This window comes from Pagrus major, chromosome 16 (assembly GCF_040436345.1).
Source record: "Pagrus major chromosome 16, Pma_NU_1.0".
Classification (NCBI taxonomy): Eukaryota; Metazoa; Chordata; class Actinopteri; order Spariformes; family Sparidae; genus Pagrus; species Pagrus major.
Window position 1 is genome coordinate 8,920,786 of NC_133230.1, and position 16,445 is coordinate 8,937,230.

General features: G+C 40.6%; 1 protein-coding gene across 1 annotated transcript; it reads right to left on the reverse strand.

The window, feature by feature from the left end:
- Window positions 1–904: 904 nt before the first annotated feature.
- Window positions 905–12,834, reverse strand: cdan1 (codanin 1). Its single transcript, XM_073484241.1, has 28 exons — window positions 12,647–12,834; window positions 11,446–12,173; window positions 11,154–11,354; window positions 10,561–10,751; window positions 10,172–10,288; window positions 10,006–10,084; window positions 9,748–9,868; window positions 9,104–9,213; window positions 8,864–8,953; window positions 8,661–8,736; window positions 8,338–8,543; window positions 7,987–8,122; window positions 7,699–7,842; window positions 7,357–7,523; window positions 6,833–6,914; window positions 6,250–6,339; window positions 6,103–6,157; window positions 5,824–5,960; window positions 5,624–5,727; window positions 5,155–5,304; window positions 4,839–4,902; window positions 4,608–4,686; window positions 3,476–3,696; window positions 3,158–3,265; window positions 3,004–3,067; window positions 2,588–2,799; window positions 1,978–2,085; window positions 905–1,844 (listed from the first exon to the last, which is right to left on the reverse strand). The coding sequence occupies exons 1-28, from the start codon at window positions 12,722–12,724 to the stop codon at window positions 1,722–1,724; spliced, it is 4,041 nt and encodes a 1,346-aa protein (XP_073340342.1). The 5' UTR covers window positions 12,725–12,834; the 3' UTR covers window positions 905–1,721.
- Between the last annotated feature and the right edge of the window lie 3,611 nt (window positions 12,835–16,445).

The following is a 16,445-nucleotide window of genomic DNA, read 5'->3' on the forward strand; positions in this document are numbered from 1 at the left end:
CATTAGATTTGAGAAGGTTTTTGTATGGTCATTGCGACAGTTTTGATTTCACTCCTGTTTCCTGGAAATAATCACAAGTTTAAGGATTTAGGATAGGATTTAGAAAGTAAATAAAAGTGAGATCAAAAATGTTATTCTTAGCAGTGTCTCCGTGTCAAATCATTACTGCGCTAAAGGTTTCTAAGGGGTCAGTCAGTACGTGTAATTCTTAAATTCTTGGGTCTGCCTCATCATATTCTATGGAGTTGGACACCATCTCCAAAATGACTCCACCCCGACCAAGAAGAAGTACTGCTTCATTCTTCAAAAGCATGCTGCACCGTCTGGTCTTCATTTTTCTAGAGAAGAATTCATACTGCAGCAGTATAGTGACTCTAAACGCACCTCAAAGCTTCGCAAGAATTAGCAACTTGTAGACCAAAGACCAAGGAGTCCTGACTGTCATGGACTTTCCTCACAGTCACATGACCTCAACCCCATTTTGGGGGCACTATGACATCACAAGAAGCTTTGTGAACACTGTCAAATCATGCTGGCATAACATGAGTCATCAGCAGGAGTCCATGCCAGCTTGAGTGCATGCTGTTTATTGCAACGACACACATAACGACAGTAGATTTGCTGGTAATGGTCATATTGTGGTACCCAGTGCAAGGACTAACTTGAAAAAAACTAATTCATGGAGCCATAAAAAACTTGAGTAATTTACCCTGTAATGTCTGTCTAATAGAAAATAAATCATCTTTTTCAAAAAATATACAGGTATGTGTTTGCATGTACATAATTCTTTTAAAACATGACCAATATGTTCATTTTAAAATGTATGTACATCTAAAATGAGTGCAAAATAGTCTTTACTGGTGGTCTCAGACTTTTGCAACCTATAATTATGGCAACAACACAATTCAACATTTAAACCAGAATACATCTTTATTGTTATATTTTTCACCTTGTAGCAACATAAAAAATACTTCATTTAAAAGCAGCAGGGGATAACAGCAATCGTTCAACATGAACAAAAACACTCACAAATGCAGTCTTGCATTCATGAAACATACATGCAATCACTAGTAGTGGCGGTCAAAGGCAGTGTGTGAAAGTGCTATACTAAAATTAAGACATTTATTTCATCTGGTGGGTCTTAAAACCAACAAAAATAATCACATTTTTCAGTTCAGTTTTAGCTTCTAGACAAACTATGGCTTGTTTGAAGGAAACTAATTGTCCATTATAATCAGCATAGGTCTTTAGGGTGGCACTGACTCAGTTTGAATCCTTGATGACGACGACCCTTCTCCTATCTTTGCGTATTCTCTGCTATAGTCTGGACCATTTGAAATGCTTAATCTACTAGTACTTCCCTTTGGACATATTCAGTATGTCGACCTTGTGTGCTTGCACTCAGGTTCAGATCTAAGGTGAGAGATGAGATGCAGTGGTCCCTGGCTACTTCTGCCTGGCACGGCTTTCTGGTTCTCACCAGCACCTTAGCTAAAGAGCAGAGGGATACATGAAAGGCTGCTGTCACTTCACAGGTGGAGAACAAAAGTCTGAAGCTTGCAAAGTGTGCACAGAGGACGACTACGGAACAGCTTTGATGGGGCTGTGCAGTGGTAACCCAAAAATGGTCAACAAGAAGAAGTCATCCAGAACGGTCTTTCAGATGTGGCATAAAATCACTGTTGATCACACAAAAGATGCTGTGGGTAGAATTATTGTTGTCATGTAGCTCCCTCTACCGTCTGTTGAGAGACCTGCAGCATGTCCACACGGCTCTGCAACTCAGCCAGAGGCAGGGGAGGTTTAATACTCTGTGACTGCAGCTGAAATTTTTCAATCAACTTCTGAAATGACACAGAAATGAGAGAACAAAGTCAGCAGGAGAGAGAGCGGAAAGGAGTCGAAAAAGGTCAAATTGTTAGGAAAAGAAATTATTTCCCATGAATACATGATGACAAGAACACAGTGAACCCTCACCGCTGGCAAAGCCAAGTTTGTTAACTTCTTCCAATGAGATATGACCTCTTCCTCGCTCAGGACTCCTCTGTCGACCAGCTTTCTCACCAGGAACAGGTAGTTGTTCCACTAAAAAGACAAAGAAAGTCATTACAAAAGGTTAAAGACTGCAGAGTCAAACATCTTTAAAACTTAAACAGTTAAACTTAACAAAAAAATATCATGAAAGATCAGTTTTGAAAATTTCAGGCCAAAACAGCAGTCTCCCTCTTTTGTTGCTCCTTTCCTGCCTCTCTGTACTGAAATTAAATGTGTGTATGGCGGCTATTCTTCGATAATACTGTGGGGAGGGACATTATTATCTATAGCCACTCCTGACAACTACTCAAGACAAGCGTGTCATCAGTTAAAAATTAAAAAACTTTCAAGTGGGAGCCCCTGTTAGAAGAAAAGCAAATTCCAGCCACGTTGGGGTGACGTTTTAAGACAAAGCAAATCAGCATGTGTATGAAAAAGCCCCATTGTTTTTAATTGTGTAGCATAAAGGGACTACAACTTCCATTTCATTGTGCAATCCCTTGTTCTACAATGACAAATGAACCCTGAGGTATGTGACTATACTTTAACATACCTCAGTGTCGCTGGCCTTCAGCACAGCTGTGACAGTAAGCGGGCTGAAGAGCAGGTGGAGGGGGGTGGAGGCGCAGCAGTCTCTTTCCCACAGCTCAGCAAGCTGCTCCAGCAACGCTTTGACAGGAGGCTCTGACCCTGAACCAAGACCCACAACAACCCCATCACCTCTGCTGCACCCTGACAGAGACAGCACCGGCAGCTCTGCGGACACTGAGAAGACACACACAACAGGTCCGTACATCAACAAGACTTTATGCTGCGACCATTTCAGCAGCACAGGGACATTTAAATAACAGTGTTTATGAAGCAGCGTCACTTATGGGAATCAAGTAATTTACATATAACACATTGCATGTCATAAAGAGATAATTTCTTTGTAATTAAGAGTGTCATTGAAAGCCTGGACTCTCTTACCCAGTTTGCAGGCCAGTATGACAGTAGAGTTCAGTAGCATCTGCTCTGACACTGCGGTTGAGAACTAAGCGAAGAGATAAGAATAAGAGAGTGATTAATCCTGGTGCAAAAAAAATAAATCAACCACAATGTTTTGTTGCACTGTCTCGTGTACCTTTCTGCAGGCCAGTGTGTCTCCCACTCTCTGCAGCAGCGTTTTGATCTGAGAGCTGGTTGGCAGCTCCTCCTCAGTCCTGGGGCCGACTGCAATGCTCAGGAGCTCCTACATAAAAGGTTACATTTAAGTAGAAGTTCTGACTGACATTATTCACTTCATTTAGAAGTTAGGTTTATTCTTTGAAGATGCCAGTTGTCGTTTTTTAAATTCCCACTCAAAAACACCAGTTTTACCAAAAGGGCTTTTGCTGAATAACAACTTACAAGTGAAGTTCTGTGTAATTCCCACAACATTTATCTGTATCAGCAGGCATACCTTCATCTCGATGAGGATGTCAGAGGGCAGAGAAGCACTGTGGTTGCAGTGTGGAGGGCAGGATGCCACTCTCTCACTTCCTTGTTTTCTCTTGGGTGTAGTCGATTGCTCCTGGGTGACCAGCTCAACCCCCGCCAAATCCCCCGAGTCTGGAGCCGCTGGGCCTCCCACAGCCTTCATCACACGATCATACCTGCTCTTCCACTCTCGTCTTATCAGAGCTGGTGGTGAGACAACAAAAAAGAAATCTTAGAAGAGTTTCCTCAGGGAACCTTGAATCACAGCATGGGTTTTTCTTTCCTTTTCATCTATAATGGCAGTAACGTTTTGTAACACGATCCCAGCAGCACTGAAGGCTTTAAAACTTAAGTCCTTCAAAGGATCATACCCGTGTTTTTACATGTTTTAGCGTGTTCAGTAAATCTAGTATCACGTTTCATTACATAATTCCTCACACAATTTAATCAGGATAGTATATAAGGCCTGCAGAAATAAAATTGATACAGACTCAACAAAATAAATAAAATACTTTATATACTTAACTGAATGCTTTGCAGGCCTCATGAAACCTACCATTCACCATGGCATGAAAATCAACTTGCAGCAACATTAAAACGGGGATCCACTGATCCCATACACTCGATCACTGCTAATATTAGTTAATTTGTCAATGTTGTAATAAAATTCAGTGTTTCTGGGGGCCACGATTACATTTCTAAAAAAAGAGAGCACTTGTATCGGATCAATACTTGGTTATCGGTAGTAGTCTCGTCAAAAATATCGAAATAACAATTCATATTGATTCTGAATATATGAAATGGTTTTAATTCTCATTTTTCGCAGTAATGATACACCAGTACTAGCTGCATTTCCTCACTCTCCTTTTCCCGTGGTATCGATTATCAGTATTTTTTAAAGGTATAGAAATTCCAGCATATATCTTGAGTTTAGGAATCATAATCTGGAGCATAAGGTTGGATTGGTGGTGCCTCCCTGCAGTAAAGTTGCTTGATTCAAGTAATTCAACTCAATAATCATTACAGTATGTCTAAACTTTGCAGAAAAAGTAGAAAGCAAAAGAAAACACCACAGAAACATGCAAAAAGACAAGCATGGTGCATTAACCAGCTACCTGTGATGTTGGCAGAGAGCCAGCTGCAGGCTTTTTCTGTTGCAAGACGTTCGGTAATGTTTTCAGATGTGGTCAGGACCTGCAGAGAGACAGCAAGTACAAAACATTAGAATAATCTGCATTTCTAGACTTGGTTTGTTATGTAAAGTAATCTGTGTCTAACTTTATTAGAAGTGCTTTGGGATGACATCATTTTCAACATTTTTGTGGGATGATTTTTAGAGGACTTACAGCAGGGGAGGTCTCGTCAGGGAGCAGAATTCTTATGGCCTCAGGACTCTTTTCACAGCAAAATCTGCAAAACACCATAAAACAGAGATTACCATAAAGAAGACATTATCACACAGAAGTAAAGTGCTAATGGTGTGTGATGATAAAACCTAGGAGGGGAAATCTCTTTTACGTTAAAAAAAAATCCTTTCCTTTAAATCGAATGGTCATTCACTCATGCACGGATATAGGCTGTTAAAGTACTCTGGTACAAATACCCTATCAAATCTGTGGACTTAGAGGAAGACAGTTTTGTTTTTTATAAAAGCTTCTGTACCTGGTGGCTTTTGCCAGGGCCTCCAATCCTGCAACACACAGCTGAGCACAGATGGAGTCATTCAGTTTTGAAGGGTTTGAGTTTGGCGATTCAAGTCCATCTCTCAGCATCTTCTCACCCCTCTCCACCAACTCACTCACTAATGTGGCCCTGTTGAGAGAGGTGAACACACAAACACAGAGGAAAAAAAGCTCATTAATTATGTACAGCTGATTAAAAATAGAGCTTTGATGCAAACATCTATAAAATACTAAGCAGGTGGTTGGTAGGCAACCAACCATAGTAGCAGGCTAACTGGCTGCTTTTCTGAAAGTCATTTTCAATCCTAAAACATAATTTGGCGGAGGGCAGGTGAAAGTTGAATAAAGAAGTCTGAAAGATCCAGTTAATTTAGAAATGAGTGACTTGGAAATTCAGACATTCGTGACTTTATATGCAGTCAAAGTCCCCTTTTCTCTTTTATACTAACTTCATATGCTTGACAGCGTTGGATCCGACTCTCTCGGCTACAAACTCCACAGTGCGGCGCAGTGACGGCGGCTGGTTGTGAAAGAAGGCTTGCTCCAGGTCCACCTGTCACATTTAAGTGATTGGGTTAAAATACTTGCATACAAACAATTCAGTGATGTCATCCAACATTTCACTACTCTTCATCTCCCGCTGACTCACCTGCAGTTTCTGCTGCGACCTGTTGGCAGTTGGCGTATCTCTGAGCTCAGCAGAAGTGGGAGTGATCTTGCGAATGATTCCTCCACTCTTGGCCGTGCTTCCAGATACAAAGGCAGCCAGGAGCTTACGGAACTCACCTGGACAAAAACGAGGCAGAGCATCGATCCACAGCTTAAACAAGTGCAGGTTACTTTGTGCTCCAAATATATACATATAAAAAGACACAAAATAGACATGTAAAAGATCTTAAAATGTGGCCTTCATCCAGGTTCCACTCACCAAGAAATGAACAGCATGTATAAAGAAGCTGCTGGTCCACCAGAGGAATGCAGTCCTACAAAATAACAAGAAAAACTTTAACATAAATAAAAATCAACTGTGATTATTTTATGGTTAAACAGCTGCTTTAATGAATATTTCACTTACAAGGCCTGGAGCAGTTGAGCTGCTGTCTTCCAGTTTGGCAACCTCAGTGAACTCATTGGTGAAGAAAATGTCCTCAGGAATCACTGGGATCTACACAAGTTCAACACACCAACTTCAATTACATAAAGCATAAATAGGATAAACACAAAAATGAGCAGGGTAAAGCTTTTGTTCTGCTGCTATATGCTGGGTTTCTGCAGGTTACAACTAGATAAATGTAAGACTTTTTAGGACCTGATTTTTATGACAATTATGAATTCATTTTGAGAACTATTTCAAGTCCATGCTGGCAGAAAAGTACAAAGGATATAAAGGAAAATTGGATTAAACTGTGGTGTGGTGTCATAAATCAAAACCGCTCTATACAGTTTTAAATTGTTTATAAATCGTAACATGGTAACAGGTACCCTGCACTTCCATTCATGCTCAGCATTAGTGGTTATTGTTTTATTGCAGACTTGGTTTTGTAGTTTTGTTACAGTGTGATCAACAAAGATATTTCCCAAAAACAAATTGAAAAAGCGAGGTTGAAGTAAATGCAGCTTTATAAAAGTACAAACAATATCTACAAGTTGTGTCTCACCTGGAAGAGCCAACCCAACACAGACACCATTAGCAGCTTGTTCAGGTAACACATTTCTCCACATCTGCCCAGCAGCATTCTCCTAAAAAGCATACAAAAGTAATATTTACCTTTTTTTCCAAGAAGGAAAAACGAGAAATCAAACAGCAACAGAAAGAAAGAAAAAAGTCTATCTATGTTTGTAAGAGGTTCTTCAGACAAATGTTTGTGATTTTTTTTTATATTTTCTATAGTCTGCAAGTAAAGACTGCCCGTAAAGACAAGTCTCTGTGTCTGGCGAAATGACTTTTAACGTCCCCGACAACCTCCTTAGTTTCATTTAGCTACTCTTTAGAAACCTTTTTAAAGTCATGTTAAAGCTTCAAAATTCATGAGTGGCATATTAAACTGAAATATCTTATGTCCTAGAACAAAAGTGAAAATATCTTACCTACAGACATTATTTCGAATTATTTGACTTTTACAATAGTTGTCTGTTCTTTAACAAATTCTTATCTGTTAAATGAGCAGAAATACAGACTCACCTGTACAGGAGAAGCAGTGTGCCCAGTGCAGTTCTATAGCAGAGCAGCAGAGGACCAACACAGTCCAGCATGGAGAGGAACTCAACCAGCCAGGGCACCGTCAGGATGGTGCGCCTCCTTTTCATACTGTTGCTCAGCAGAGCACACACATCCAGCACTGGAGCACTCTGAGGGACCAAGAGAGTTTTTAATGAAATTCAATGACTTATATCTTTGCCACTTCAGGTCTGGGCTAATAACAGAACATTTCAGAGTTTCCTCAGTGAGATACAACTTGCACATCAGCAGGAAATGAATCCTTTAGGTTGCATTAGTCTATAAACATAGTTTTTATCTCCTCACCTTGCTGCGCTGAGCTATAGCAGCCTCCTGAATTTCCCTGGATGGTTTCTCAGATGTTTGATAAGGAAGAAAGGAAAGGAATCCCAGAAACTTAGCCAGAAGACGAGCGAGTAGCAGCACTGAGGTGAACCGCTGCTTCTCATCCTGATGAGGTGGAATGGAGAGACAAAGGTTTATATGATAATGAACAGCATATCTGACAAATTAGTTCTGAATCTGGCATGTCTGTAATTTTCGGTGTCACTGATTTTTCATTTTGACCTTTTCTGACTCTGATAATGTATGTACCTGCTGCTCCATGTCCCCGTCTCCCTCCTCCTCCTCTCCCTCCCCGATGGAAGCAGGAGGGCTCAGGATGGACACCTCATCCAGCTGGAGGAGCTGCTGACACAGGCTGTCCTGCAGGTGCTGGTTCAGCTGGCAGCTGGTACACAATAAGTAAGACATGTTAGATCACAGAAAGACAACAGACACTGAAGGTTTTAACTCAAAGAAAATGTAAATTTGATTCATCTGCCACATGAAAAAATGACTTATTCAGAAAGTAAAATTACTGCTGCTGTTATAAAATGCCAAATGTGTTATTATCAATACAATTTTGTATTATTCATCATATAGTGGAATGGATATATTTCTTACCAGCTGGCTGCCTGCAGGAAGTCCCTGAAGAACTCCTGGTGACCAGGGAAGGATGGAGGAGGGCAGGGGCCGACTACTCCTTGAGGCTGAATGAGACGCTCCTCGAGGCGCTTGAGACGCCCCAAGCTGTCTGCTCCCAGCATGCCTAGCAGGTCAGCATCGGGAGTATCCCCAGGAGAGCTGTTCACACGGGGGCCTTTACACATCTATAAAAAAATACAATGTGACACACTTCTGTTTAAAGAGTCAGGAAGCTGCTGATGTCTTCTGAACAAAAAGAGAATGTGTTAAGATCTAAGTGTGAATGAGGTGCCACAGTCTACCTGAATAAGCTGTTTCAGGAACAGACGGGCAAAATGGGAATGGTTTCCTGCAGCTGTCAGTTGGCTCATCATTCCTCTAAAAAAGAAGATGAAACAATGAAATACACAGAGTGAAACTCATCAGACAGAAACTAATTTTAAAATTTTAAAATTACACCTGGTTCATAAGATTAAAAGAAAAGGACTGAAGAATCTGGACTTGCCTTATCCGACTCCCAAGAGCAGCGTCAAAGCTCCATCCAGGTTCCTTGTGAAAGTCCTCCCATTCTCGCAACACCTCATAAAAAATATCCCTGAGAAAACATCACATGCAAAAGTGTAACTGATGATAAAGGAGTTTCACCTGATCTGGTGCAAACTTCTTCTGTCTTACAGGTAGTTTATACTGGACATGACTCAAGAAGGCAGATTTACAAAAGAAAAAGGAAATGTGTGTGATGTACCTCTGTTTTTTAAAGGTGTGGAAGGCCTTGTCACTGCCAAAGTTGGACCGGTTGTCAGTAGCAGGTTGGAATGGGACTGAGTGGATGAAAGTGGAAACTGAAGGAGAGAGCTGGAACGGATAAACAAGTAGTGCAAAGTTTCAATTTCTCTGGAAATTACACTCATTTTTAGACTTTTTTTAGTGATTGAGGATAAAGGATAAAGATTCCAAGAAGTAAATGATATCTAAATTGATCAAACATGAATAGGGCCCTAACTAATAATTATTCTTTTATTTATTAATCTGCATATTATTCTCTCAATTAATTGAATAATTGCTTTGTCTACAAATCATCAAATAAATTAAAAATGCTTGTGAGTGCAGCTGAAAGATTCGGTCCAAGAGTCCATAACACTAAAATATTGAGCAATTTTTTATACTTTTGCTTGAATGGTTGCATATTAATTAAATATCAAATTAATTTAATCAAATGATCAGTTAATTGACTAATCATTGCAGGTCTAAACATTAATAACACAATCTAATAAAGAAATACATATTTTAAGACAGCATTGTGTATTGTGGCCAATATCTAATTGTATTCAATGACATTTAGTGAATAAAAAGTATTTATATCCGTACAATGCAGTACCAGTGTGTTACCTTGGCTGTGCTTCTGTCCTGGGCCTGAGTCAGACGGTCCCTGAGATCCGGAGAGAAAGATGCGACCCTTTCGTTCTCTGCCAATAGACGTAGGGTGCACTTGTCCAAATGAGCTACCAACCTGCCAAAAATACATAGTTAGGAATCAGCTAAAGGAGGCTGGAGTAGCAGTGTCACTTAATTAGGGAGAAGAGATGTGTGCTGATGTAGTCTTGTTAAATTGAGGAAAAATGTGACACAAGACATAAAACAACTCACTGAAACTGATTCTCCAGAACCTTCACTGCAAAGTACACACAGTTGTGTACCTGTCTCAAGTAGCATCCCTCCAAAACATCTGAAATTATATTTAAAAAGATCTTAATTACAATTCAGGAATCATATTTGTTATAGGACTTACGTGACATAAAAACTAAGTTCACACCTGATTTCGCTGCACACACACTTTCCTGTTCACCGTCATCATGAGTGTGAGGAGACTGAGACGTTAGCAACTGCATCACGAAGAAAAGCTCCAGGAAAATGTTTGGCACGAGATTTTCTGTAAGACATTAAAACACACACAAACTCATTTTCTTGAAAATCACTATTTAAAATCAGTTCGTTGGCAGGCATTTAAAAAATGTTTAGTGCATTTGTGTATTTATTCCTAAAGCATTCCAACTCGAAATTATTTATTTGCATGTTTTAAGTCTATTTTCACTTGCAGTAAATGTCTTTAGATAAGTTCATGTATAAAACACATTTAATTCACTTCTTTTTCCTTCACATTTCCTTTACCTAGCACATGAACGCCACCTTGTGGTCACTTACCAGCAATGCAGGTACAGTACAGCTCTGCAAGGAGATCCAGCTCCGAAGAGAAGGTGACTTTGGAAGGTTCAGGACATGATGTCTGCAGATCTGGTGTAACTTTAGAGCCCGTCCGAAGCCCTGACTTGGTGGGGGTGCAAGGGTCCAGCGAGGACGGCAGAGGAGAGCTGACCTGCTGCGCACGCTTTGTCCTAAAAAACAAAGTTATTTCTGGTTATGAAATGAAAGCGACAAACTGAGGTGAAGAGGTGATGCTGCACTGAATCCAAAACAACAAAAAAATAAGGAAATTAGATCTTGTGACATTATTTGTGTGGAAATCTTTACAGTATGTGATCATATGCAAACAAACAGTGTTACAAAGTGTTCCTGAGTCCATGTAGTAATATCCTTTATACAATCATGTGTTTCGCAAAGTGGTGAACCTCGCCCCCATCCTTGCTTGTAAACAACAGAGCAAAGACAAACAGTAGAAAGCAAGTAGCACTGGTAGTATAAACAAAAGCATTCGTGCCACCCACTCCTCAAACTGGTACAGACAACAGTTAACTTTCGTGTCACAATAAGTACAATAATTTTGCATGTGCACTCACTTTTCCCTCTTCAGTAGCTCCCTCTCTTCCTGCAGACTCAGAGGACTGCCCACTACCGCTGACCCCTCAATTGCCTCTACAGCAGATGGGGGACTTGAAGGTTTACTGAATGGGGTGGAGGTGAAGCAGGTCTTTGGCTTGGAGTGCGGCCGCTCTGCACCAACTGGTGTTGGGTTTATTCTTCGAGATGGTTTGGATGCCCTGAAGAGAAATGGAAACCGTTAGGCACATTTGAAATCTCAAGTCTGTGTTTTTGTTTGTTTTTTTCAATATTTATGTTATGTTTACTCACGCAGGTGAAATGGGTGATGACCCAACAGGAGGAAAGTCCTCCAAGTTGCTCAAGTTGAGCTGCCCAACAGATGGAGGTGAAACCTGCTCATTTATCCTATTGTACCCTCCTCCACCTCCTCCTCCTCCTCTACCTGACCTCCTTCCACCACTCTCCCACCGCCCAGTCTCATCACTGTGATGTCCTCCACGTCCTCCTCCATGTCTCCCTTGTCCCACCATCGGCATGCTGCCACCGCCTCTCTTGCGGCTCTTCTGTGACTGGAAGCCGGGACTCGGCTGGATATCAGGAGGAGAAACCATGTAGTCCCCCAGACTGATCCTCTGGCCAGAGCGGCGCTCAGAGCCTGACGTCCTCGAAGCGGGGCTCCATCCTGTAGTAAAGGAAGGACTGCTGAAGGCGTTGACCCCGCTCAGACAGTGGGACCCCGACTGACCAGAAGCATCCCACTCAGATCCAGGTGAGCCAGAGGAGGCAGGAGAAAACAGCTGGACCCGGCTGGCACTGCGAGAACCAGCCCCACCACCAGAAGACCTGCAACCCCTCCTGTCGGTGAAGCCCTGCGTCTGTGCAGCAGGTCTGGGGCGGCTGGGGGTCTTGGCCGGCGTGGCAGGGCCATGGGTTAGTGCTTGACTGCTCTGATCTCTCAGGAAGTTTAAAAGAAAGGGGACAAATTCTTGTTTGTGAACTGTCACCCCAGGTTCTCTAAATGGCAGGCTGTCATCCTCCTGTTGAAAAAAAGATATGGTAATGAACTGTGAAAAATACAGCATTTATAAAGCTGATATAACACACATTGTCAACGCTATGTTATCAACGATGAGCCCAAGATAAAGACTAACTTGATCAGTGAATGTTTGTCTGCACAGTTTCAGACATTTCTGCAGAAAATAGCACGTTAACCTAGCTATCATTGCACCAACATCTGCTTAACTGCACAGCCATCTTAGGTTTTTAATAATAACAGTAGCAGGCAGATGCGATAAGTTACGATCTGTTAAACGCTAAATTCTCATTTGACTGGTAGGGAAGTTGACAACGTAGCGTCTCGTCTGCTGCAGCTAACCTAGCTCACTAGCTATGCAGCTAAAAGTTTTGTTTACATCACTTGTGAGCTATGTCATCTCACTAAACACCAATTACAAGAGCCAGCGCGTCTGCTGTCTGTCACTCATGTGGCTCTTAATCATTTCGGACCCACCTCTATATTCTTCAGCCAGTCCAAGACTGTTTTAATGTCCGCTTTCTTCGACAAAAGTGATTCCAAAAGAGCCGCCATTTCTGGCCAGGAGCTGCGCGGCTAAAGGACTGAGGCGAGGTGGGCGGGGCCAGCGTTACGCAGACGCGTAATGCGTATGACGTAGGCGAACCACGTACGCGCTCGACGGAGGCTGACAGCCCCTTGGTGTTAGAAATATTCAAAATGGATATGAATGATTTTCCTTTCTTTCACTGTATGTACACAAGAATGTTTTGTTTTGTGGTCAACTTTCTAGAAAAAAAGAAATGTAAAATTGATGTTGATGTAAATACGTTTGATGTAAAGTTGTTTTTTTAGTCAAGATTAAAGATAACATGCTATGTTATCTATCAGACAGCTATTTGTTATTTTTGAGAAATTCCATAATCATAAGAAAAAGTGATCAGGTCAACTCTCCTGCACTTTGTTAACAAATTGAAACAATACCAGTAATAAGGCCCGTGGCTATCATTGAGGACACTGAGGTCATGTACTCTGTATTTTTCTCCAGGTCTTTTAAAATATGTCTACATGACTCACATGTTAAATTAAAGCACCGATTTGCTCAAACTAAAAGAATGTTTGAAACATGCAAATTGTACTTACAAACACCAGAAAGTATCTGCAATTTATTTTATTTCATGAATTATGCAATTATTATCTCTTCTGGGTGTATCTTTTGACTCTTATTCTGATATTTAATTCCCCTAACTCTTGTTAAAATACTAACAGGCTAATAAAAACCTACACAAGTGCCTATTCAACCCATTGTGTCATCATCCGGTTCCCAGCATTTCAGGATTAAAAACAGAAACCTTTCGCATGATTCTGTCAGCATGCGGAATGAGTATTTTATTTATAACCAGTTTATAAAAATAAAATACAAAATAATTTCAAAACAAAAAAGAAAAAAGAAACACTGTACAAGGCATTGATATGATACAAATGATAGAATAAACATAAATAATTACAGTTATATACAATGCAAAAACTCCCGCTTGTTACATTCTTTCCTTGAGACTGTACAGTTACATTTCAAAACCATGACGTACATTACAACACAAAAATATCAACCATTAAAAAATCCCAACAATTGAAGTCAAAATGATAGATGGGCAAATTAGCAAATGTCACAATAAATAATTTCTGTCAAGTATTTATAAGTTATCGACAAGTAATCCGATGTTATGATATGAGAAGTGTACCAGTGCACACCAAAGCTTTCATTAGTTCCAACTCACCTTTCAAAATAAAATAAAAACAGCTGGCTTCGTTCTGTTGGCCTATTGGTATCTGTAACCACAGATACCGGCAAGCTACTATAAATATGACACCTTTCCCTTGAGCAAAGGAAATCTCATTTGGAAGGTATCACTAGTACTACAACTACACACCACTTATGTGCAAAAATAATAATAATAATAATAATAATAATAATAATAATAAAAACATGAGAAGAAATCTGATTATCTTTTAAAACCAGCAGCACTGTTTAGTGTCTGTTCCCCCCTTCCACTGAAGCCTGTTAGCATATAAGTTATGGTTTTACAATATTTATATTATTTAATTAATTTAATTACTTTGAATATTTTACAGGTATATATTAAAAGTCTGCACAACAGCGTTCTGAACTTTGAAAGCTTGAAATATCTTGAAATCCGTGAGCCTGAAACAGGGAGAATTGCTGGCGACATGTAGAAATTGTACGCCCTTGGCAGAGAGCACACAAACACACCTTGAATACTGCACCCCAGGCGATCGATAAACAGCCCACGCATTCTCATAGGAAAAAACAGGGAGCTCTCAAGTAGAAGCACAGCTTTGTAAGCATGATTTCAGTGGTGATATATTGACCACGCTGACATGCCATTTACAGACGGGAGATAAGTGACAGGAAGGCTTGGCTTGGCCCGATAGTGGAATGATCTCCAACACAGACAAGGCTCAGTCATCCCTCGCTACGCACAGAGGGGCAGAGAAGAGACATTAAGGCGACTGACTGACTGAACGCTGTCTGCCTTCAGGATGAGTCATCATAGCTGCTCCGTGAGGCTGCTAACGTAGCACATTTGATATCTGCAAAGCCCATTCAATCTGTTTATCACATATTCAGTCGAACCACATCTGCAAAATTTATCAAAATATTTGGCAATGTGATTATTTTTTCTTTGTTCGTAAGAGGCTATGCCTGACATTAAAGGAGACTTATTATGCTTTTTCATTTTTTTCCTTTCCTTCAGTGTTTTATATATGTTATTGTGCATATATGTAAGTTCTTGAAAGTTAATAAGGGGAGCTCCTCTCTCCCACAGAAAACACGGCTCCTGAAACGCCTCGTCAGTAGTCCCGCCTTTAATTCCGCGACTTCGTGACATCACACCACGTCACCATGTCACACGTCTGCATAATTTATGCCTCACAGCTAGTTTGGCATGCAAGAATTAATGTAGCACAGCTTTTCTGTTGCTGTTAGCGGTGCCGGCTCAGGCGTGTTTGAGCTGACCAATCAGAGCAGACTGGGTGGTCAGGAGGGGGCGTCTTAAAGACACAGGAGCTTAATCAGACAGAGGGGGTATACAGTGCTGCAGCACTGGACAGTATTGCAAAACGGATGTGTTTTTTGAGCACTAAAGCATGTAAACCTATCCTAGCAGTAACCCAAAATAAAATTATGAACCTAAAAATGAGCATAATATGTCTCCTTTAATCATTAAACACACATTTCTTACAATACAAGTGCTCAAAATGCAGCAAAGTCTATTCTCCTTTTGATTTCAGCTAGTTGCACTGATAAAAAATACAGTCTATCATCCCCAAATCAGTGCAGGAAGTGCAGAGAGCTAGTCATACAGAAAATAAAACTGCTCGCCCAGCAGGTAATGAAGTCACCTCTGGGTTTAAATCGTCACAAGATAGATGGAATGCAGCTTTTAACTCAGTAGTTGATTTTTTTTCTTCTGTCTATTCTCTGTTGAGCATGCAAAGAGTAGTGTCGGGAGGAAGCCGGGGTTATTTTACAGTATCTTACAAGCAGAGAAGTGGGAGGAGGAGTTGTCAGTGAGGAATCCTAACTAAATCAAACACAAACAATACTCTGATTCCTTCGCCTTGTGCACAAACATACTGCGTTATATAAAAAGGACATTCTCCAGGCGCGGGAGTGACGAAAACAAAAAACAATCTTGCACGTGGAAGCATGGAACATTATTTTGGTGTGAGAAATATATGTACATATGGCCTCCGTTTATTATTTGACAAAATGTTGTTTAAGGTCTGAAATTCACATTTTTTTTTTTTTTTCCAAAGTTTAATCTCCAACACTGACCTGGCGTATATACAGGACAGTCAAGACAGGTTTCACTTCTTTAATAGCTACTCTGTCCTCAAGTAAACTGCTGCTCAAATTGTGTTAAAACATTTGTGTTGCTACCTTTCCTACATAGAAGAATACTGGTGAAAAGGGTCGTCTTATAACTGCTGGCACAAGTCCGTTTTGGGCTCCTACAAACAAACAAGTGAATCCTGGAGCTGCCCAAAGTGCCAAGGCACACGCTGAGACAAACATCTGTGTCTGAACATTACTCATCAGTAATGCACCTTGTGTTGTTTAACCTTTTTTTTTTTTTTTTTTTTTGTTGAACTACTGCTACTACACCTTCTGATAACAATTCTAACTTGTAATCTCTTCAGTTCAGTGCGATTCCCTCTCAGCAACACAGTAGGCACAAAAAGGTGTGTGTCCTCACGCACTTTACATGAT

Excerpts from the sequence above, each read along its gene's own strand:
- cdan1 (XM_073484241.1), bottom strand. The coding sequence starts at position 12,724 with ATGGCGGCTCTTTTGGAATCACTTTTGTCGAAGAAAGCGGACATTAAA. Across the intron at positions 4,903-5,154 it reads GCCCTGGCAAAAGCCACCAG|ATTTTGCTGTGAAAAGAGTC; the intron begins GTACAGAAGCTT and ends GGTGTTTTGCAG. Across the intron at positions 3,266-3,475 it reads ACATCCTCATCGAGATGAAG|GAGCTCCTGAGCATTGCAGT; the intron begins GTATGCCTGCTG and ends CCTTTTATGTAG.